We start from the raw sequence: 23,866 nt of genomic DNA on the forward strand, positions 1-23,866 counted from the left end.
AGATGAACTTAAGAGTAAAGAGGGTTCAAAGATAATTCTATCCAAACTAGATGAAGTTTATCTAAAAGATACACTAATGGAGAATTACAGTACAGGTAGTGCTCGAGTTACGATAATCCGTTTTACGATAATCCGATGTTATGATGGGGTTAGCAATTAATACTAAAAAAAAAAAAAAAAAAAAAAAAAAAATAAGTTGAAAATGCGTATTTTTAAATTTCGCGCACAGCGAGCGCTGGCAGCAGCGTACTACGCTGTACGATATGTTGGCCCGAGAGCGAGAGGCTGGCGTAGGTACAGCGGCAATGAGTTCGACCTCACTTGCGCTCGTTTTGAACCAAGTAAGATTAGGTCAGTGTTCATTTGTGATTTTTGTGAGTTTTTTTCAAGTACCATAAATTAAAACAAAAAAACTATATCTGCCAAACAACCAAATAGGTGTCCTGCTGGTAGTGCAAAAAAGAAGAGGCAATCCATCACTTTGGAGCAGAAACTGAAGATAATAAACCAGCGTGAAGCGGGAAAGGCAGTCATGGTTATCGCACGTGACGAACGTTTATCGCAATCGACGGTATCCACCATCCTCAAGGACAAGAAACGCGTAATGGATGCTGTAAAGGCATCTGCTTCAGTTCATTCAACGGTTATATCAAAGAAGAGGATAGGGCCTTTGGAAGAAATGGAGCAGTTACTGGTCACGTGGATGGAGGATCAAATACAAAAGCGTATGCCGCTCACCCTCTTAACCATTCAGACAAAGGCACGCATGCTTTTTGAAGAACTGAAGAAGAATTATGATGATAACCACAACAAAAGTTTTGCAGCAAGTGCTGGATGGTTTTGTCGTTTCAAGAACCGCCATAATTTTCACAGTGTGAAAATTAGCGGTGAAGCAGCAAGCGCTGATGCCGACGGAGCCGCTAAATTTAAGGATGTTTTACACGAGATCGTCGTTAATGAACGGTACTTGCCAGAGCAAATCTTTAATGTTGACGAAACCGGGCTTTATTGGAAACGTATGCCACAACGGTCCTACATCCACAAAGAAGCAACGGCGATGCCCGGGTTTAAGGCATACAAGGATCGATTGACTCTTCTGCTTGGGGGAAATGTGGCTGGGTATAAACTTAAGGCCTTTATGATTTATCACTCAGAAAATCCAAGGGCTTTAAAAAGCATCGACAAGCATACACTTCCTGTGCATTACCGTCATAATAAAAAAGCTTGGATGACTGCAATATTGTTCGAGGACTGGTTCGTTCATTGCTTCATTCCGGAAGTGAAAGATCATTGTAGGAAAAATAACATCCCCTTCAAAATTCTTCTGATTCTCGACAATGCTCCTGGCCACCCTCAGCACTTGGGAGATATTAACGAGAATGTAAAAGTTGTGTTTCTGCCACCAAACACAACTTCTCTCATACAACCCATGGATCAGGGTGCTGTGGCTACGTTCAAGGCGTATTATCTTCGGAACACGTTTGCGCAGGCTGTTCAGGCTATGGATAACGAGGAGAAAGATCTCAGAACTTTCTGGAAAGAATTTAGTGTTCTTAACTCCATTATGAACATTGGAAGGGCGTGGAAGGAGGTAAAGAAAGAGTGTATGAATGGGGTCTGGAAAAATCTGCTGAAAGTGTATGTGAACTCGTTTAAAGGTTTCGATCAGAATGAAGAAGTGGAAATCAATAAAAAGATCTTGATACTTGGGAAAAGTTTAGATTTAGAAATTGACGAGGAAGATATCCAAGAACTTATAGATGTGCAAGATGTAGAGCTAACGGCAGAGGATTTAATTGCACTTGCAGAAGAGAAAAAAAAAGCAGAAGAGGAAGAAGAAATAAAAGAGCCGGAGCGAACGTTTACGACTAAAAAACTGGCAGAGGCGTTTGCTTTATTTGATCAAGGACAAACTTTTAAGTGAAATGGATGGGGACAAGGAACGGTTTGCCAAAGTTCAGAGGGCTCATCAAGACAGTGTTGCATGTTACCGATTAATTTATGAAGAACGAAAAAAACACACTGTGCAACCTATAATGAATTTTTTCTTCAAGAGAACGACTCCAGTGCATTCAGCTTCCCCCAGCCCTACCCCCTCACTTGAGACTCGATCCTGTACGTCTCGGAACAGTTGTTTCCTCGAGACACCTGAACTAACAGAAGAAGAAATTCTATCTGAGGAAGAGCGAATTGATGATCCTGCTGCTTTATCATCATCCTCCTCTTCCGATCTTTAGTTATAGTAGCCATGAACAGCCTGACACCGATCACGTATGCCGACAACGGACCGAATCTTGGCGAGTACCCTTTACGCTACAGTCTGATCCTTGTTCTTATTATTAAATTTCTTTTTATACTTAATATCATAAGTCAATCTGCATTGAAACACCCGAATTAGCTGATATTAATAATTACTATACCATTTATGTATAGGTATACTGTGTAGTATAGGCTAATCTTCCATATATGTGTATATAGCCTAGCCTATATGGTACTGATTAACTTAGTGTAGGCTAGGCTATATCGGAGATACGATTTTCTCAACTTACGATGGGTTTTTCGGAACCTAACCCCATCGTAAGTAGGAGAATACCTGTACTTATTTTAAAACTTATTTTAAAATAGGAAGAGAATCTAGGGAAAAGATGAGAGATTTTTTAATTAGGTATGAAAAGGCAGAATCAGAGTGTAACGGAGCAATGGGGAAAAGCATCCTTGAAGGAGAAGCTATGGGTTTTCATGTATTGAAACCGAGGATTCAAACCTCCCACATACCCCTCAGCTACCTGTGACCATGCCAGATACTCTTTTACTGCCTTTAAGAGAGGATGTAGTTTTTTTCCTCTTTAAAGCTGGTTTAATTTGCCCACTTTTCTTTTCTTTCTGGGGTTGTAGTGTGTGTTTTTGCTTTTGATTGTATCGTGTGATTGGATATTATGGATACCTTTATCCCCCTGCAAAGGTTTATTTTATTACAAAGTTCATTGCTAAGACGCAGAATCCAGCCATTATTGATGACAGATTTGTCTCCTTCTCTATACGTTTGTTGGGAGAATGTAGATAATGACCCTGAAGAAATGTTATGTCCCGTCAGAACACTGCATGCTTTTAAAAAAAAAAAAAATCGATATCTCAGACTGGCCTGTCAGAGGCTTTTTGTTAGCAAAGTCCGGGTCAAAAAAGAAGTGTTCAAGCATACAGTTTCATTTTGGTTAAGAGAAACGATCAGGAATACCTATTAAACAGAATCAAGACACGACGTCGTGAGGCCAAGACCCCATGACGTTAGAGGTCTCTCTTCTTTGGCATTTAAGGATATGTCTGTTCATAGAATATTGAGAGCAGGTTCTTGTTTATGCCAAACAACTTTCACTTCCTTTAACTTGGAGGATGTCGCCCATAGGTTCTTGGACATCTTTTCCTTGGGTCTGGTGGTAGCTGCTCAACAAGTTGTGTAGCTCATACAGTGCCCCATGCAGGTCAGTTTGTATCTTGTTTAAAATGATAGTATGAAAGTGAAATGAATGAGATGACTGGTCTCTTTTCTTTTATATCTCCTTCTTTACCTACGGGCAGTAAGAAGAGAATACCCTCATTAGCTGGAATGGATAAGATACAAGTGAGTGAAGTAGCCATGCTGTTGGTGATCATTAATGTTCAATACCTTCAATACCTATCAGTAGCAAGACATTCCTTTCTTTAGTAAGGGAGAGAGGAATGATAACAAACCTACATAAGTAGATATGTTGTTTTATTAATAGAAAAGAGCTTCTTATCTTCCGCAGATGCAGTGAACTATGACATTGTATGGAAACCCAGAAGTCTGAATCTATACTCTTATACGTTTATCTTAGTTTCTGAAATAGTGGTTGGTTTTTCTTAGAATTCTTTTATTTGGGAAATTAATCAAAGGTGGCAAACCTCCAGTTGGTTAATAGTACTTATCTCCCACCAAGTGTAATTCTATCCTATGTTAAGACGGAGGGTTTGTTTCATATATGAACAAATGACAAATTTTTAATCAATTTGTATTTTTCATAACCAACAAACCTAAGTTCTTAACATACAAAGGAACCAGCATGAGAAGAGCCATTATTAGGCTCAGAGGTCTGGATTAACTAATCCTTTATATATAATAATAATAATGATAACACAAAGGCCCACCTCTAACCACCCCTCTGACAATCAACCTGGGTTGGAAGAATACCTGGCAAGGTCATGGGTTGCTGAGGGGTATGTGGGTAGTCCCACATAACTCATGACCCAGCACAGATGCCAATAGTCCCATGCACACACAATTTTAACTCCCAGTTTCCAGCTGGCACTAGAAGATTTATCCTAATATTAAGACCTCAGGTTTGTTAGTTATGAAAAATACAAATTGATTAAAAATTTGTCATTGTTCATATACAAAACAAACCTTCGGTCTTAACATTAGGATAAATACTCAGCGCCAGCTGGAAACCGGTAAAGTTTAAAATAATTGTGTACGCAAGGGACTATTGGCATCTGTGCTTGGTCATGAGACATGTGGAGCCACCCACATACCCCTCATTAACTCGTGACCCTGTTAGTTATTTTCTTACCGCCTTTAAGAGAGGGCGTGCTTTGCTCAGTCCTTTTAAAGCCGGTTTAGTTTGGCCCCTATTGTTTTCAATTTGCTGTTTGGAATTCCCAAGTATGTGAACATGAAGCCTTCTCATGCTGCGAGACTTCCTGGGTATTGCAAGAAGCAGATAAACGCCCTGGTATTTTCTTCGGCGATTTCAACATCAAGGTACTCATCGTGTAGTAAATCGTAGGTGCTTCGAGCCAGGACCAGTACGGTGTGAGTACAGAAACTCTTAAGGTACAGTTAATTCGTTACCTATGCTTTGGAATATCACATATTCATATGGATTGCCTGTAAATCCAAAGCTTTGTTGTATCTGGATGTGCTTTGGGAAGTAATTATGACTAATTGTGCTCTCCTTTCCCTGCGGGGAGAGGTGTGCATCGCCATCTTGTTTTCGTTCCAGATATGTGGGTAGAGATGATGCAGGTGTGCGGTTGGCGTTAGGCCTATCAGGAGAACCAACCCAAGGAGGACAGTTGGTTTGCTGTATAACGTCGTGCTGCCATGCAGGACATTCCTCTCTTTAGCAAGGGGGGGAGGAATGATAACAAACCTACATGAGTGGATGAATTGGTTTGGTAGGAGAACAGGTCTTCCTATCTTCCTCGGAGGCAATGAACTATGACATGTAGAACCCAGAAGTCTGACTCTATGATATTCATATATGTCTTGGGTTCGGAAATACTGGTCAGTTGTTTCGTAGAATTCTGGTATTCAGAAAACTGATCAAAGGTGGCAAACTCCCAGTTGGTTAATAGTACTTACCTCCCACCAAGAGTAAGTCTATCCTAATGTTAAGACCGAAAGTTTGTTTCGTATATGAACAAATGACAAATTTTTAACCTATTTGTATTTTTCATAACTTACAAACATGATAGTCCCTTGCGTACACAATTATTTAAAACTTTACCGGTTTCCAGCTGGCGCTGAGTATTTATCCTAATGTTAAGACCTCAGGTTTGTAAGTTATGAAAAATGACAAATTTGTAGCTAATTTGTATTTTTCATAACTAACAAAACCTGAGGTCTTAACATTAGGATTTACTAGCGTCAAGCTGAAAACTGGTAGAATTAAAATTAAACTTGTGCGATCCAGGGACTATTGGCATCTATACCAGGTCACGGGGCATGTATACCCAGAATGCCCCTGGCATCGTGTGACCTGCCAGTTATACTTCTAACCCAGTTTAGACTGCTAGAGGGGTGGTTCGAGGTGGGCCTTTTAACTGTCAAGACCTCAGGTTTGTTAGTTATGAAAAATACAAATTAGTACAAATTTGTCATATTTTCACATACGAAACAAACCTTCTGTCTTAACATTAGGATAGACTTACTTATTGGAGGGAGGTAAGTCTCTAACTGACTGGGAGTTTGCCACCTATATCCATTTCTGAATATTAGGAGTATTCCAAGAGAATAGACTATAAACCCTTGAACCAAAGATGTAAGGAAATCTATTGGTTTCCCTCATTGGGTGCTGGTATCATGCCATGGTTTATAAACTATGGGAAAATAGATTACCCTCCATTCTCATAAACCACTCTTGTCCATTGTATGTGGATCTACCATCACCCCTCCCTTCCATATTACCGAGAGGGGTGTGTTGCTACTGAAAAGTATACTATACATTAACATAACTTTACAGTATGGCTGACCACCTCACCTGCATCTAGTCCGTTCCAGCTCGTGATGGTACTCTCCTTCATACTGCCTGTAGGTAAAGGAGTAGAAAGAAAGTAGTAAAGAAAAAAGACCAGTCATCCCATTCATTCTACATTCATACCTTCATCTTAGACTTGACACAAACTGACCCGCTATGGGTACTGGATGAGCTATACCACTTGCTGGGCCGCCACCCTGGACCCAAGGAAAAGGTATCCAAGGATCTATGGGCAACGTCTTTTAAATTTAAATAAAAGGAAATGAAAGTCGTTTGGCATTTCTAAACACCAGCTTTCAGAATTCTCTCGACAGACATATTCTTTTTGAATGCCAAAGAAGCACTCAAGCCTCTAATGTCATGAGCCCTAGCCCTCTCCTGGCTATCCGACCCCCTGTCTTCTGTCATGTAGGCATTTCTTAGCCAAACGATATTTTATTCCTGGACACTTCCTTTTTGTTCCGTCCTGTACTTACGAACAACCTCCTGCACCCCAGCCTGAGGTGCCTTGTCCTCCTTAAATACTCTCTTATTACCCTGACGAGACACAGAAGCATCTCATCTTTGTCATGATCTACAAAATCTGCCAAAGAAGGTATGGAAAAAAAAAAGTCAAATCTGCTGTCCACTATTGATGGGTTTTGAGTTTTGGCCATGAATTCTGTCACAAACTCGAATGCCATTGACTTCCAACCTCTCGAGTGCTTTACAATATATGACAAGACATGTAGTTCCCCCACCCTTTTGGTTGAAGCTAGGGCCAATAAGATTGTCTTCAGGGTCAGGCTCCTATCTGTGGACTGCCTTAGTGGTTCGTAGGGGGGTTTTGCCAGACTACTCAGTACCATGGTCAAATCCCAATCTGGGGCTTTCAGTTCCTTTGGCAAAAATGACTGCTCAAAGCTCTTCATCAGCATGGCCAACTCCCATGAAAATGAAATGTCCACACCTTTCATGCATAAGACCGAAGCTAAAGCAGCCCTGTACCCCTTCATCGCAGATACAGACATATGCCTTTCTGTCCTGAGATATACCAGAAAGTCTGCTAATTGCTGAATAATGGTACCGAGTGGAGACAAGTTCCCTCTACGACACCAATCACAGTATGCTGACCATTTTCCTTGGTATACTGCTGCCGATGACCTTCTGATATTTCCTGCCATGTGCGCTGCTGCATTTTGCGAAAACCCTCTCGCTCACAAGAGATACTTGACAGTCTCCACCCGTGAAGTGATAGGGACTTCACCGACTGGTGGTACCTCTCCACTTGCGGCTGACATAGCAGGTTGTTCCATGAGGGTTCTGAGCCGCATTACCCTGTTCAGAACCTGACAGATTAGACAAAATGGAGGAAATGCATAGACATCCACATTGTCCCATGGGTGTTGTAGTGCATCTTCTGCTACTGCCTCTACGTCCGGGACTACTGAACAATACACTCCCAACTTTTTGTTGTACCTGGTTGCAAATAGGTCTATGATCGGCCTTTCCCACAACATGAGCATTCTGTCCACTACTTGTTGGTGCAAGGACCACTCCATTCCCAGGATCTGATCCCTTCGGCTCAACTTGTCGGCCACTATGTTTCCTTTTCCTGGAATATATTTAGCCCTGATGTCTACTTCGTTCTCTACAGCCCACTGTAACTTTCGAGACACTAGACCTCCTTGTTTGTTTATGTAAGCTATTACTGTGGTGTTTTCTGACATCAAAACCACTGATTGCCCCTGCACCCTCTCCTGGAATTCCTGTAGTGCTAGAAATGATGCTTTTAACTCCAGCATGTTTATATGGAGGTTTCTGTCCTTGCCGCTCCATTTTGCTGAAACCATCAGCTCCTCCATATGCGCTCCCCAACCTTCTAGTGATGCATCTGAGAACAGCAGGAGATCCGGGGAGGGTTGTTGAAGGGGAACACCCACTGTCTGATTGTTGTCCTACACCCACCACAGCAAGTTTTTCCTCACTTCTGCCGACAAGGGAATCTGCTTGTACAGGTGATCTACTATTGTTGACCAGAACTCCTTCATCCTCCATTGTAGAGATTGAAGGTGTAACCTCCCTTGTGGTATAGCTTCTCCAAGGAAGTTAGAACTCCCAGTACTACCTGCCACTGTTTTGCTGACTGTGTCTGTTTTTCCAGAAAGGCATTCACCACTTATTTGCATTTCTCTACTCTGGTCTGTCGGGAATACTTTGGCTTTTATTGTGTCTATAACCATTCCCAGATACACCAGCCGTTGACTTGGATCCAACTGCGACTTCTCCTGATTTATCACAATGCCTAAGCTGTGACAAAACCGTAGAAGGGTCGCCCTGTCCCTGAGTAATTTCTCTCTGGACTTTGCTATCACCAGCCAATCGTCTAGATATCTTATTAGTCTGATCTCCTGAGCATGCGCCCATGTCGACACGAGAGTGAACACTTGTAAAAACTTGAGGAGATGTTGTCAATCAGAAGCACAGAACTTTGAACTCGAAAACTTTCTCTGCAAGACTGAAGCGGAGAAATTTCCTGGAAGACTGATGGACTGGGATCTGAAAGTATGCGTCTTTCAAGTCGATCGTCAGCATAAAGTCCTTGATCCTGACTGCTTGTAGAACCGTCTTTGGAGTTTCCATTTTGAATCTGGTTTTTCTTATAAACAGATTCAAAGTTGACAGGTCTATTACTGCCCTCCAGTCCCCATTGGTTTTGGGTACAAGGAAAATCCTGCTGTAAAACCCCTTTGACGGAATGGATACTTGTTCCACAGCCCCTTTTTCCATCATCTCCTTCACTTCCTCTTGCAGAATAAAAGCCTTCTGAGATTCTTGAGCATAAGCAAGGTGAAGCAATGGCTGTTCTGTCAGGGGTGGGGATACTTCGAACGGAATCAAATACCCGACTCTGAGAACATCCACCACCCACTGCTCTGCTCCCAGTTACTGCCACACCTCCCAGTGATTTGCCAGGCAACCCCCCATTGGTGTGGCTGAGCGACGAGAGGCGCCTATCCTATCGTCTTGAACCCCTTCTTCTTCCCCTAATCCCCCTTCCTCTGTTATTTCTATTGTGAAAGGGCCGATGAGTTAACTTCTTTGGGGAAGAGGATCTTGTTGCTCTATTAGGGATGTTATGTCTCACTGGCTTCTTCCGAGGTATTTGCTGCTGCCTTACCTCCATAGGATTAGCCTGACTGCTAGATGTTTTCCTAACTGCCTGCTGTACCAATTTATTTTTAGTGCCCATCCTTCTTCTATCTATAGCCTCTTCTAGTACGGCCAAGGGCAACAGCAATTGCGACTCTTAAGATATTCTCATTCCTCATTGGTAGCAGGGAATCCAAATCAACAGTGCGACTAAGTCTAGCCAAAGCTGCATCCCTCCTCATTAACAGGATATTTGCCCAAACATTGGCACTTAAATTTGTCAAGTACACAATTGCTTTGGCACCTGATTGTAGTAATCTAATGAACATTGATTCATCCACTACCTTCCTTGTCACTTCTGAGGATGCAATCTTCGCAACTGCTGTCAACCAAAGATCCAACCAAGAAGAGGTCTGAAAGACATAAGAAGCTTTTGCTTCTAACATAGCAGCCTCTTGGCAAGACATCGAAGGGAATTCTATTTTCACTTGATCTAAGGTTAATCCAGGCCTTAACCTTACCACATTTGGGTTAATTTGTCTAGATAGTAAAGGAACTGTCGGTGCCGTATAATATTTTCTATGTTTCATCATTGGAGGAGGGATAAACTTAAACGATCTATTTGATCTTAAGCAATTATCCCTTCCCGCAATCTGTGCATTTACGTGTTGTACAACGGACTCCGCATGATTTGAACAAGGCAATTCATACGACACCTTGGTATCCTTTTTCACCCCAAACGCCATGTCAATCCCCAGAGGAAGCATACTGGCGGGTGTTTCCGTTCTCTCCGAAAGGTTAATGAATTGACGAATCAAATCAATCACCTCGGCATACGAAGCCAGAAACACTTGGTTCTCTCCTTCCTCCGGTTCTAGCATACTGTGCTCAGCCACAGGAGACACTATCTCACTCCTATCTCCTGTGCTTCGTGGCTGTCTGCCCCTACGGCCGCGGCCTCTTTGATCTCTGATGACCGCCAACGGCTCGATCCCAAAAAGTCAGCAGGAGAACGAACCGCCTCACTCCTCTGCTCGCGGATCTAGAGCGAGAATCTCGCCTATACCTCCAAGATGAAGGCTCTCTCAAAACCGAGCTCACTTCCTCTCCATGATGATTAACATCGTCTCCAACCACCGTCGGAGAATTCGGCCTTGACCCTTCAACTAGGCGGACAACGCCTTCCACCAACTTATCAGACGAGGTTGCCAACTCGCTATTGTTTGACCTTTTAATAAGAGCCTTATCATCTTTTCTCCATATTTTAAACGGTCTTACAGGCAAAACCGGTATCTGTGCTCTATCCTTTGCTGCACTTTTCGCCTCCAACGCCGATTTCGCCAACGACACTCGTTTTTCTTTGACTCTGTAGTCTCTACTGGCAACTCGGCATTGGCCGTTATCCCATCGGTCGTCGACTCGCTTGTTTGGACTCTTGTAAACGGCTTCGTCCTCTAGCTTTGAGCTTACCAGCCACTGACTTCTTGCCTTTCTTCCTGACTGGGATGTGGCAGTCCTGGCCCGAAGATGAAGAAGAATTCACTCTTCTCCTCTTGGCCCGAGGATCAGTCGCAAAATCCAATATCCTCCAACGCTTGACTGGTACACGCCGTGACGTCATCGAACTTAGCGATGATGCCAAACTAGAGGAAGAAGACGATGAATCACGCCTTTTCTTTTTCTTTCTTATTAATTTTCTTCTCTAGATCCTGTAATTTCTTCATTACAGTGTGTACTACCGAGTCGGAAAGCGTATTTGAGTCCGGAGGCAGCGAATTAGACTGAGAAGCAGTAGGTTGTGACATCATCGCGCCTGCCATGTTGGTGCGTGACGTCGGTTGTGACGTCACCAATCTTGTAGGGAGAGACTGGGCTGCTGCTGCTGGCATCCCTGCGTTTGCAGCAAAACAACCCCCAACGTTCTGCATCGCCATTACCAATGAAGTTGTTGGCGTAGCCGCGACATTATTTCCCATAAAATGCAAGCCCGGGGATGAGGAATATTCAGCGCTGCCGGATTCTGCTGGAACCGTGACGCCATATACTAATGCGACAGCAAACCTTCCAAGGTTGGTACGCCTGGAAGGCCTAGCGCCGCCCATGTACCTTCCATCCTGTTCGAGTCGGGAGCAGGCACCTGGAACAAAGATGGCGATGCTCCCCCCCTCCCTGCTGGGAGCAATGGAGTGTAAATATTATGCATCAAATTACCCAAAATCCCGCCTGGCATTTCTGATAAAGAACCACTAGGAGAAACCGAAGGGGTATGGGACAAAGCAAAGGCAGGTGGTGAAACATATGGAGCAGTCTGGTTTATTGCTGATACAAAAGAAGCCAGCAACGCTTGGTCATCCAAAGATGGCGTCGACTCCTTTCTTTTGTACTGGCCTTTCTCTTAAAACTTCCTCCACTGTTCCACCGACCAACCCCGACAAACAAAACAAGGATTAGTAATTGTACATACATTTTCTCTGCACCTACTACACGTTGGATGAGGATCCGTCAACACCGAAGTTAGGAATCTTGAACACTGAAAGCCACTGACTCCAGGGCATTTCTTTTGTCTTGTCTTCGAAATGGAGGATCCCGACGGCGATACAAAACACACCATCTCACCACTTACACACTCTTACAGCTCACACCTACACTGAGCACACTCAGAGAAAGAGAATTAATAAGAAAAATGAAAGTGAAATGGATAAAAACGGGCAAACTAAAACCGGCTTTAAACAGATAGACAGAGAACACGCCCTATCTTAAAGGCGGTAGAAAGATAACTGGTGGGTCACACGACGCCGGGGGCATTCTGGGTATACATGCCCCGTGACCTGGTATAGATGCCAATAGTCCTTGATCGCACAAGTTTAATTTTAATTCTACCGGTTTCCAGGTTGGCGCTAGTAAATCCTAATGTTAAGACCGAAGGTTTGTTTCCTATATGAACAAATACAAATTGGTTAAAAATTTGTCATTTTTATCTAGCAACTAATGGCAGTGAGGTTGTCACTACTGTCATTAGTACTACTACGTTATCATTTGGCAACACTCGGTAATGATGATGTCAGTGAAACTCATTAAATAGAGGATTTCAAGAATTTAAACATTACCAGAATGTTAATGATGTTTGAGCACAATGTTCACATTTTATAATACTGTAAAATAGTTTTGTGTTTGGATTTCTTATTACAAAAGATAGTTGTTAGTTACCAGAATGTTAATGATGCTTGAGCACAATGTTCACATTTTATAATACTGTAAAATAATTTTGTTTGCATTTCTTATTACAAAAGATATTGTACTAACAACATTCACCTAATAATTTTGAGAATGTAAACATTGCCAGAATGCAAGTGCCATATGATCAGTGTCCACATTTTATAACACTACACTAAATTGTGTGTGTATGTATTCATATGAGAAAATGTGAAATTATCATCTCATCCAGCAGCACCAGTTATATGGAGAGCAATGGGAAGGGCAATAATTATGGACAGTGAAAGCTTGTGCTTTTAATTTTCCGTGTTACTATAATGATCACAAAATGTCATTTCTAATAATCAGATTTAAAGATAGATTTCCACTATCTCAGAGCCTAACCCCCTTTATTACTATTGATTCTTATGGGGAAGTTATGGGGAAATTATCTTTGTTCCAATACATATACAAACCCTCGGTCCTTTAACAATAGGAAGGTACTTAGCGGCAGCTGAACCGGTCGTAAGCTTCGAACAAGGGGGTTCGGTAGTAAACTACTTGTCCGGCAGTTGGCGGTCAGCTTGACTGCGAGGAAGGAGTCACTTTGCTTTCGGCCGCACTAGTGGATGGACGTGCTGCTCGTCTCTCTGCCAGCTTCTGTCGTATGCTTGGTTTGCCTCACCTCCAACCCGGTCCGTCTGCAAACCTACGTTCCTGGCTCGACCAAGGACGTGACGCTTTGGCAGGAAGTAGAAGCCATGCTGAGCAAACGTGCTGTGGAGATCGTACAGGATCAGTCGCCAGGCTTCTACAGCCGACTCTTCCTAGTGGAGAATTCCTCGGGGGCTGGTGCCCAGTGATAGATCTCTCTCCCTTGAACCGATTCATTCGCCAGACTCTGTTCACGATGGAAACAGCACGTTCAGTGCTCAATTTCATCATGGAGGACGACTTCATGCTTTCGGTTGATCTGAAGGACGCATATTTCCTGATACCCATCTATCAATCCTCCAGGAAGTACCACCGCTTCATCCTCGACGGGACGATGTACCAATTCAGGGCACTTTGTTTCAGTCTCTCAACCGCCCCACAGGTGTTGACGCGAGTCTTTACGCTGGTGTCGGCTTGGGCCCACTCGGTAGGGATATGTCTCTTGAGGTATCTCGACGATTGGTTAGTCCTGGCGAGCTCCTGCTTGCAGTTGCTGCAGGACAGAGATCGACTCCTCGAATTCTGCCGCGATCTGGGAATCATAGTGAATTACGAGAAGTCGGATCTCGAGCCCAAGCAGAGGATGAAGTACCTGGGCATGCTGATCGACACGGTAGCAGGGTAAGTCTTCCCTACAGATTCGTGAATCAGCAGGTTCAGGGAGGCAGCAAGACAGTTCCTGTCTCTACAGGAGCAACCAGCTCAGCAGTGGCAGGTTGTGATCGGTCACCTGTCGTCTCTCGAGAAGCTAGTCCCTCACGGGCGTCTTCACCTGCGGTCTCTTCAGTGGAGGCTAAAGGAGTGTTGGTCACAGGCAAGGGACCCTCCCTTCTTCCCTGTGTCCCTCACGGAGGAGGTGAGGCAGGACCTAGCCTGGTGGCTGGACGACGGGAACCTCGTAAGAGGAGTGCCTCTTCGCACCCCCCCCCCACCCCCCCGAGATGCTGCTCTTCTCGGACGCATCGACTGAGGGATGGGGCGCACACCTGGAGGAGTTGCTGGCTGCAGGTGTGTGGGACCATCGCGACAAGCACCTTCACATCAACGTCCTGGAGCTCAAGGCAGCGTTCCTCGCTCTCCAAGAGTTCCGGGACCGTCTGGTGGGACACTTGGTGGTGTTGATGAGCGACAACACCACAGTAGTGGCGTACGTCAACAAGCAGGGGGGCCTAGTGTCCCTCCCGCTGTACCAGTTGACGTTGCAGGTGCACGAGTGGGCCGCGGCACACTCAGTAGAGCTGTCGGCCCGCTACATTCCAGGCAAGAGGAATGTGGTAGCCAACAAGCTCAGCCGTCGGGATCAGGTGATAGGAACTGAATGGTCCCTTCATCCAGACGTGGCGGAAAGGCTCTTTAACCTGTGGGGGCGTCCAGTCGTGGATCTGTTCGCCACCCGGCACAACAGAAAACTCCAGGTTTTCTACTCGGTTATGCCGAACCCATGGGCAGCTGCAGAGGACGCTCTTCAACATCCATGGGACAACCTCTTCGTCTACGCCTTTCCCTCGTTCTGTCTGATTCGCAAAGTGATCAGCAGGGCGCTGATCACCGCGAACATTCGGATGATCCTGGTGGCACCCATACAACCTCAGGCCATTTGGTATCCGGACCTGCTGGCTCTGCTTGCCGAAGCGCCGAGAGAGATTCCCCGCTGGCACAACCTCCTGTGCCAGCCACACGTAGAACGGTACCACCGGTCCCTTGAGTCCCTGAGTCTTCACGGCTGGCTGTTATCCACCATCTCTTGCAAGCGAGAGGCTTTTCTCGCAGTGCAGCAACAGAGATGGCTGGATACTTCAGACAGTCCTCTGCAGCTGTCTACCAGGGGAAGTGGTCAGTCTTCTGTGGTTGGTGTCGTGGACGGGGTCTCTCTCCTCTCAGAGCTCCTCTTCAGCAGGTAGCTGTTTTCCTAGTCTTCCTTCGCCGAGAGAAGCTCCTCTCCATCTCTGCAGTTAAAGGATACAGAGCCCCCCTGGCCCTAGTCCTTAAACTGCGAGGTGTGGACATCTCTTCTTTCGAGATCTCCCTCCTGATGAAGAGCTTCGAGAGGTGTTGCCCACCCAGGGAACTCAGGGCCCTGGGGTGGGATGTGACTCTCGCCCTTAGGAGTTTGACTTGCAGACCCTTCAAGCCACTCCGAGAGTCGTCAGACAGGGATCTGACCCTCAAGACACTCTTCTTACTGGCCCTGGCATCGGCGAAGAGAGTAGGGGAACTTCATGGTCTTTCCTTCAATGTCAAGCATTCCAGGGGATGGGGATCCGTGACGCTCTATTTCGTCCCTAACTTCATAGCAAAGACTCAGAATCCTTCGGTCCCTGATGACCGGTTCGAGTCCTTCACGATCCCCTCCCTGAAGGATTTCACCGATAATGATGCGGATGAGATGCTGCTCTGTCCTGTGAGGGCGCTACGGCACTATCTGAAGAGAACTCGGCACCTCAGGCCTGAGTGTCGACGCCTCTTCGTTAGCACCGGGTTTACCAAGAGAGAAGTTTCCAAGAACACACTTTCTTTCTGGCTGTGTGAGGTGATCAGGAGGGCGTACGAGACAGCTGGTAATGACGACACCCGTACCCTTCGTCCGAGAGCCCACGAAGTCAGAGGTATTGGTCCAACCCTTGCATTCCGCAAGAACTTCTCCCTGGCGCAGGTTCTGAAGGCAGGGGTTTGGGCCAATCAGACCACCTTCACTTCATTCTACCTTCGGGATATCACCCACAGGTCCTTGGACACTTTTTCCTTGGGACCCGTGGTGGCTGCTCAACAAGTTGTGTAGTCTACCCAGCACCCGAGCGGACAGAACAGCATCGCATCCTTGTGTGACTTCATGAATGGACGAGTGAAAGAGAGTGTGACTGGCTTCTCTTTCTCCTTCGTTCTCCTCTACCTGTGGGCAGAGGGCCGCGGTTGTCATTACGCTGAACAGGAGGCTGATGCAGGTAAGCTACACAACCGAGCTCCATTCTATCCCTTTCAGTAGGGATAAGAGTGTTTATCGACAAAGGGGGGGAGTGGAAGCCAACAAGAGACAAACCCACGACTTCATTTTGGCTCTTGAAGTAGGAACTAGTTCATGCGTTTTGCTATTTATAAGAGGTACGCTTGCCTCCCTCTTATAAATCTGGTCCAGAAGTCTGACCACTGATCCTGCGGTGCACACCCCGATCAGCTGGGCAGAGCTAGGATCCCTCCCTCTGCTCTTACGACCAGGGAGGGAATCCAAGGTAGGATGAACACCAGTCTGTTCATAAGACTCAGATTCCACCCACCAAGAAGTGAGTCTTCCTATTGTTGAAGGACCGAGGGTTTGTATACATATCGGAACAAATAACAATTGGTCGGAAATTGTATTTTTCCTAACTATACAAACCTGAGGTCCATCACATATAGTCCCACCTCATGCCACCCCTCACTGCATTTCCTGGGCCTAAAGCAATGTGACTCCTCTCCTCGCAGTCATGCTGACCACCAACTGCCGGACAAGTAGTTTAACTACCAAACCCCCCCTTGTTCGAAGCTTACGACTGGTTCAGCTGCCGCTAAGTACCTTCCTATTGTTGAAGGACCTCAGGTTTGTATAGTTATGACAAATACAATTTCCGACAAATTGTTATATTTATTCACATCATTAGGAATAGTTGAGTGTACATAATTTTTTTTACCGCAGTCATAAGTGTGAATGGTCATAGATCACAGGTTGTGATCTATGCAAGACCTGGTAAAGGTTTTAAAGTCTTCCTTGAGGTTTTGTGTGCCACTCCATACCTTTACTTCATTGCTGTCATACTTTTACTATTACAGTACGTATAGGAATTAGTTAAAGTGTGTATGGTGAAAAGGGTGCATTCATATGCACTCCTTGATGGTGCCTATTTCTTTGGATACCAGCCAAAAGGATTAAATGGAAATATATAACCTTTTTGAAACTATTAATTTTTCTATACACATCCCTCACTTTCAGTTCAGCCTTTTGCACATATGTACAAAGTCTAGACATTCCAAAATCAATTGATAAAAAGAACACATTACCTTTATCCCAGTGTATGAGAATTCAGGTCCTGAAAACTATACGCACCTGGTAAATCACTCTTACTTGTGGATGTCTGGAGGCTGATATAGAGAAGAGGGCTAATAGTCACAGACTGCACATATCAATGGGTCATAAGGGTTTGCCAGTTTTGTGCTTTTAGGTAATCCAAACTTGTATGTTATTGATGGATTAAGTCTTGAATTAGGTAATATCTGAATGATGCTTTAAAATAGTAATAATTTTTTTTTTTTTTAAGAATACTTGTCACTGAAGAGGGATGGAAATTAATATATCACAGCTAGTTGTATCATCCAGTAACCGCAACTTCCTTTTTATAAACATCACTCTTAAGGGTATCAAATTGGTTGGTTTTATATTGCAGATTTGTTGGTTTTGTATGATTTCATTATAGCCAAATAAGCTTTTGTAGTTTACTCAGTCTGGATGGTATATGAAAAAGAAATTATCTTAACTTATAGATTATCATGATCTTGTAAACCCAGTAGTGTAAACAAAATTGATAACTATTGTCATACACACAGTCAAAAATAATAGAGAGAATTTGGTTTCTTTGAGTAGTTATAAGCTCTTTTCTGTGCAAAACCAGTGAAGAAAGAGTAATAACAACTTTATGCAGGCAGGCAAAGGGCAATACATATTAAAAAGAATGGGGTTTTAATAGAACAAGTAAACATTCTATGTTGAAAATAAAAAATACATTATACATACATTGTAGTGAATATAAAGCATACATACACATGTAAATCTATTACACAGTAGCAACCTATATGTCTAATATATTTAGATTCATAGATAATTCACTGATACAAAATCCAGGGGGTTATAGAGTGCATATCCCTGATTTTGTATGTGTGTATGAAATTTACCGTACTGTACAGTGGTACCTCGACATACGAAAGGCTCAACTTACAAAGAACTCGAGATACGTAAGCAAATATGAAGATTTTTTTTTGCTCTACATAGGAAAATTGTTGAAGATACGAAAGGTTGTTGCTGTAAAGTCCCGAGATTCGCCCAGACCACCGATGATAATTTTAAAACTCGCGCGCCGCCAACTTAGTAGACTCGCCACCATCCTCCCACTCTCCAATTGGCTCCTGATGCTAGTCACCGCCACAAGATCCTGCTCTCCTATTGGTCAGCTTCTCTCCCATGATCCTATCATGCATCGTACGTAGCGGCATGCTTTTTGGCCACTTGGCGGCATCATCGGTATTGTAAGCACACGGAATTCATTCGTTCTATACGATTTCGTTTATTAACGTAAATTCGTTAGTGATTTCGTTGTAGTACTACTTTATCATGTTGTGTGAGAACTTTACTTATACGTATACGTAGTACATAACTTAATTACGTACAGTATATATGTAGTCATGGGTCCCAAGAAAGTTGAAGTAGGAAAGAAGAGGATGCTTTCTTGGGAGACAAAAATGGAGATAATAAAAAAGTATGAAGCTGGCATGTGATTGAGTGTGATCGCTAAGGAATAAGGCCGAAATCCGTTGACAATAGGCACCATCCTTAAGCAGAAGGATGCATCAAAGCAGCTACACCTTCCAAGGGCTTGACTATTTTGTCTAGCAAGAGGAGGCATGTGCACGATGAGATGGAGAGTGTGCTTCTTGTCTGGATAAAAGACAAAGAAATCGCTGGCGATACGATAATCAAGATGGCAATCTGCCACAAGGCCAGCACTATTTTCGTCGATTTGATTGCCCAGGCCGAAGACGACGGAGGAGAAGGGACATTGATGCCAACCCCAGAGTTCAAGGCTTCTCATGGGTGGTTCGAAAAATTCCGTAAACGGACTGGCATCCATTCGGTGGTGCGGCATGGGGAGGTGGCCAGCTCGGACACGGAAGCGGGCAAAGCCTATATTAAGACATTCAACGAGATGACAATCAAGGAAGGCTACAGTTCTCAGCAAGATCTTCAACTGTGATGAGACTGGCCTTTTTTGGAAAAAAAATGCCTCATCAGACGTAAATTACGCAGGAAGAGAAGCTACCCGGGCATAAGCCTATGAAAGACAGGCTTACGCTCGCACTTTGTTCAAACGCCATGGGGATTGCAAGGTGAAGCCCCTACTTGTCTACCATTCGGAGACTCCTCGAGCCTTCAAGGCCCACAAAGTGCTAAAGGAGAAGCTTCTGGTGATGTGGAGGGCTAATGCGAAAGCCTGGGTAACGAGACTTTTGTTCACGGAGTGGGTAAATCTGTGTTTCAGCCCGACAGTGAAGAAATTCTTGGAAGAGAAGCCTCTCCCTCTGAAATGTCTGCTGTTGTAGGACAATGCCCCTGCTCACCCTCCTGGCCTCAAGGAAGATATCCTAGCGGAGTATTCGTTTATCAAGGCTCTTTATCTTCCGCCTAACACCACCCCTCTCCTCCAGCCCATGGACCAGCAAGTGATATCGAACTTTAAGAAGCTGCTTTATATGAAACATCTTTTCAAGAGATGTTTTGACATCACCGATACCACAAAACCTCACCTTGCGTGACCTACCTTGCATGAATTTTGGAAAGAGCATTTTGATGTTGTGAAATGCATCCGACTCATCGATCAAACTTGGCGGGAGGTTTCGAGGCGAACCTTGAATTCTTTGTGGAGGAAACTGGCCTGATGCCGTATCCACCCGAGACTTCGAGGGATTCGACGTGGGCGAAGCTGGTGCTGCAGATTCAGGAACAGTTGACGATCCTGAAACTGTTTTGCAACCAGACCTTGACGAGATCGTTGCACTCTGCAAGTCCATGAGGCTGGTCATCGACGAGGACGACATCAATGACCTTCTCGAAGAGCACCAAGAGGAGCTTATGACAGATGACCTGAAGGAGTTGGAGGCCATGCAACATAACGTCGTTCAAGAAGAGTTCTCTAGCAGCAGCGAGGAGGAGGAGGACGACCCTATGACAACGGCAGAAATTAAGGATGCTCTAGCTGCTTTTCATAAGGTCCAATCATTTGTAGAAAAGAGACACCCCAAAAAGGCTTACTCAGGTCGTATGCTTGTGCAGTTCGATGACATTTGCTTAGTCGTTTCAGGAGTATTTTGAATAGCAGGCAGAAGCAATCTTCCTTGGATGGTTATTTTTTAAAGAGGCCTTTAATACTAGCAGGAGTAAGTAAAAAGGAAGGTCCAATTGATACTACGAAAAAACAAAGTTGAAAGTGGTGAAGAAATTGAAATTTTGTAAAAATAAAAAAAACGTAAAAGTATAAAAAAGTAAGAAAAAAGAAAAGGTAAAAATTAAAATAAGAAAAAAATTTAATTTTAACTTTTTTGTAAAGTTAAGTGTTACTGTTTTGTTATTGTGTTTCGTAAAGTTTAGTTTATGTTTCCTGACATTTTTTAATGTGTTTCTTAAAGTTAAGTGTACGTACTATAAGAAGTTTTCTGCCGTTTGTCCTCCTCTGTCACCATTTTTGGAGAGAGCCTCACTCGAAAGGTAAGGTTCCACATTTTACTACATACGTACGTATGTACATACAGTATTTCTTGTATACCATGTACACTAATACACTTTATTTACAGGTACGTACATATTAGTACTAGTACGTATTAAGTTAGGTATTGAATGGTCCAAATTGTTGTAGTATTTCATTGTTTATTGGTCAATTTAGCTTTATTATAAAATTTACTGGGGTGTTTTTGTAGGGCTTGGAACGGATTAGTCATTTTACATGTAAAATGCGGTTCAAGATACGAAAAGCTCACGATACGAATGCCACCTCGGAACGGATTAATTTCGTATCTCGAGGTACCACTGTACTTGTATTCTATTGGTGTATGGAAATTGTTTCTTCATTATTGTAAGCTTAAATTATCAGCAAATTGTTTTAATTTGAATTCTTTGGTGATTTCAAATTTGTTAATAGTCAGGATCAGTTTTGTATCTTGTGGAAAAATGAGTTTGTTGTTGAAGTCAGAGTGACATGATTTACTATAGATGTTCCTTTTGGATGGAATCCCAATTTTTTTTTTATATTTCAAATTTTAAAGTTTAAAAGTAGCATTCATTTTGTTTTTTCAGGCAAGAGTTTGGCTTGACCTGTGAGAATATAGTTTTGTTTATAAACTTTTTTCATAGTTCTTTGGCTAGCATTCTAGTTTATTAATGATACCTATTTTCAGCATGGATTGCTACATATTGATGAAGGTCCACTTTTTCCATCTGTTGAATGTCTAGTGGATCACCACGTCCGTTTCACAGATGGTCTACCTTGTCGATTGGTAAAGCCTGTGTCACCTCCACCTGGCACTGTTAATGAGGTGCTTTCCAGTAATACACTAAGTATTAGCCAATTTCAGTTTGAAAGATTACTTCAAGGTGGTGCTACTCGCATTAATGAAGACTTTGAAAGTTCTCCCACTAGTTCCTTTGAGAGCAGAAGAGTGCAAAATCCAAATATTGTTGTGACTCAGTCAACACCCCGCCCAGCATCGGATTTAATTGATCTTCATGGACAAGGTGTCATATTCCAAAAAACTTCACATAGCAGTAGTAGTCCACTTCATTCTCAGACTCCTTCTCGAGACAGCCTAAGATTAGATTTAAAGTCTCTCTCAATTGATAATCCAATACAAAATAGTGGAAGTAGTCCAACAATGGATGGTAACAGAACTGATGAGATATTAGGGGAAATAGATGTCAATCATTTAAGTGCAGGCCAAGTTCTAGGAAATGGCGAGTTTGGCTCTGTTATGAAGGGTATATGGTTAAGCCCCTCAGGTGATCAAATTGAAGTGGCTATTAAGACACTTCACATAGATGATAATGTTCATAAGGAGAGTTTTCTAAAGGAAGCTGAGGTTATGATGAACCTGAACCATCTATATATTGTCAAGTTGGTGGGTGTATGCCATGGTCCACCATTAGCAATGGTACAAGAACTAATGGCTATGGGAGCTCTCTTGGACTTCCTTTTGGAGCATCCTGATCAAATATCTGTTGATTTCCACTTGAAGCTTTGGGCAGCACAAATAGCTGATGGAATGGCATACTTGGAGCAAAAGCATTTTGTTCATCGTGACCTTGCAGCTCGCAACATTCTTTTATCATCAATGACTTTAGTCAAGATCAGCGACTTTGGACTCTCTCGGGCATTAGGGGGTAACAAAGATTACTACACATCCAGCAAAGGAGGAAAATGGCCTCTGAAATGGTAATGTATATCAGATTTGTTTTGTTTATGTCTTATATCATTAATGTTAAGGGGTGCGCCGACTGCCGAATTTCGAGGAATTATCAAATTTTAGTTATTAACAGTTTTCAACTCTTTTATCTCACAAATTTTGTCATTAATTCTACCAATATCCAGCTTGACGCTTGTATATCTTAATGTTAAGACCTCAGGTTTGTTAGTTATGAAAAATACAAATTGGTTAAAAATTTGTCATTTTTAAGATTGGTTTGTTGACAATATTGTTCATTGCTTGTATGACACTGTGAACCACAAATTGTAAAAATTACTTACAAAAATGTCTGTATGAATAATTCAGGATAGAATCAAGTAAGTTATTCAATGTTTGGACTGTTTTGTGTGTAAATAAACATATCTAAAAACGTGTTGCTAAAAAAGAATGATTAGATTGGTTCATGGACAGTTTTGTTCATTGCTTTTACGGCACTGTGAATGACATTGTAAAAAAACTTAGTCTATGAAGGATCCTAAATTGGATCAAGTGTGAGGTATACACCATTTTGGATTTTTTTTTTTTACATGTAAATAAACATATAAAGAAATGTTTAGATTGGTTCATGGACAACTATTCATCACTTTTACAGCACTGTGGATTACAAATTGTAAAAAAAGCATGAAACACGAATGTGACAAAAATTTATTAAAAAATAATTGTTCCCCATTAAAATATCCCATTGTTTCTCCAGGACATGTCAGAGAAAGGGGTTATAATATTATAGGGATAACTTGATCAAGATTTCCTGACTGTTTGAAGAGGACGTCCAAAACAATTTTTTTTCTTTTGATGTTTCCAGAAAACTTTTTTTTTTTTTTTTTTTTTTTTTTTTTTTTTTTTTTTTTTTTTTTTTTTTTTTTTTTTTTTTTTTTTTTTTTTTTTTTTTTTTTTTTTTTCATTTTTTTTTTCCAAAACTAAATGCTTAGATCTCCAAGAAGACTGAAAGACTTTTGTTTATTCAGTATTATTTCTAGAATAAGTGGTTAAAATTAAAGCAAGTCCCTTCAATCCCCAGGTAGCAACAAGCACTTAGTTTATAATAGGACTTTACGGCGTCGGCGCTCCCCTTAAATGTCAATTTTAGGTAATATATAAATCAAGAGAGAGCACAGTTCTGTTCATTTGATTATATTGTAAATTTCAGGGCATATTTCTTTTATGAAGAAAGTTTTAGTGCAAAAATCAGCTATCCAATTGTCAGTTTCATACGTAGCTAATACAAAATAAGGACTAATTTTTTTTCTTTTGCTGTTTTCTCAAAATTTTTTTCAAAATTAAATGCTTCTTTCTTGGAGAAG

The 23,866-nt window shown here is 42.7% G+C and overlaps 1 protein-coding gene across 4 annotated transcripts in view; it reads left to right on the top strand.

Annotated features, from left to right (window-relative positions):
• Positions 1-23,866, top strand: part of LOC135214841 (tyrosine-protein kinase Shark-like) — a 111,489-nt gene that overhangs the window by 54,346 nt on the left and 33,277 nt on the right. For all 4 annotated transcript variants that reach the window (XM_064249246.1, XM_064249247.1, XM_064249245.1 and 1 more), the window contains one exon: positions 21,504-22,534. In XM_064249246.1, the coding sequence (XP_064105316.1) occupies positions 21,504-22,534 (1,031 nt within the window). The remainder of the gene's footprint in view (positions 1-21,503; positions 22,535-23,866) is intronic.

This window comes from Macrobrachium nipponense, chromosome 46, assembly GCF_015104395.2.
Source record: "Macrobrachium nipponense isolate FS-2020 chromosome 46, ASM1510439v2, whole genome shotgun sequence".
Taxonomy (NCBI): domain Eukaryota; kingdom Metazoa; phylum Arthropoda; class Malacostraca; order Decapoda; family Palaemonidae; genus Macrobrachium; species Macrobrachium nipponense.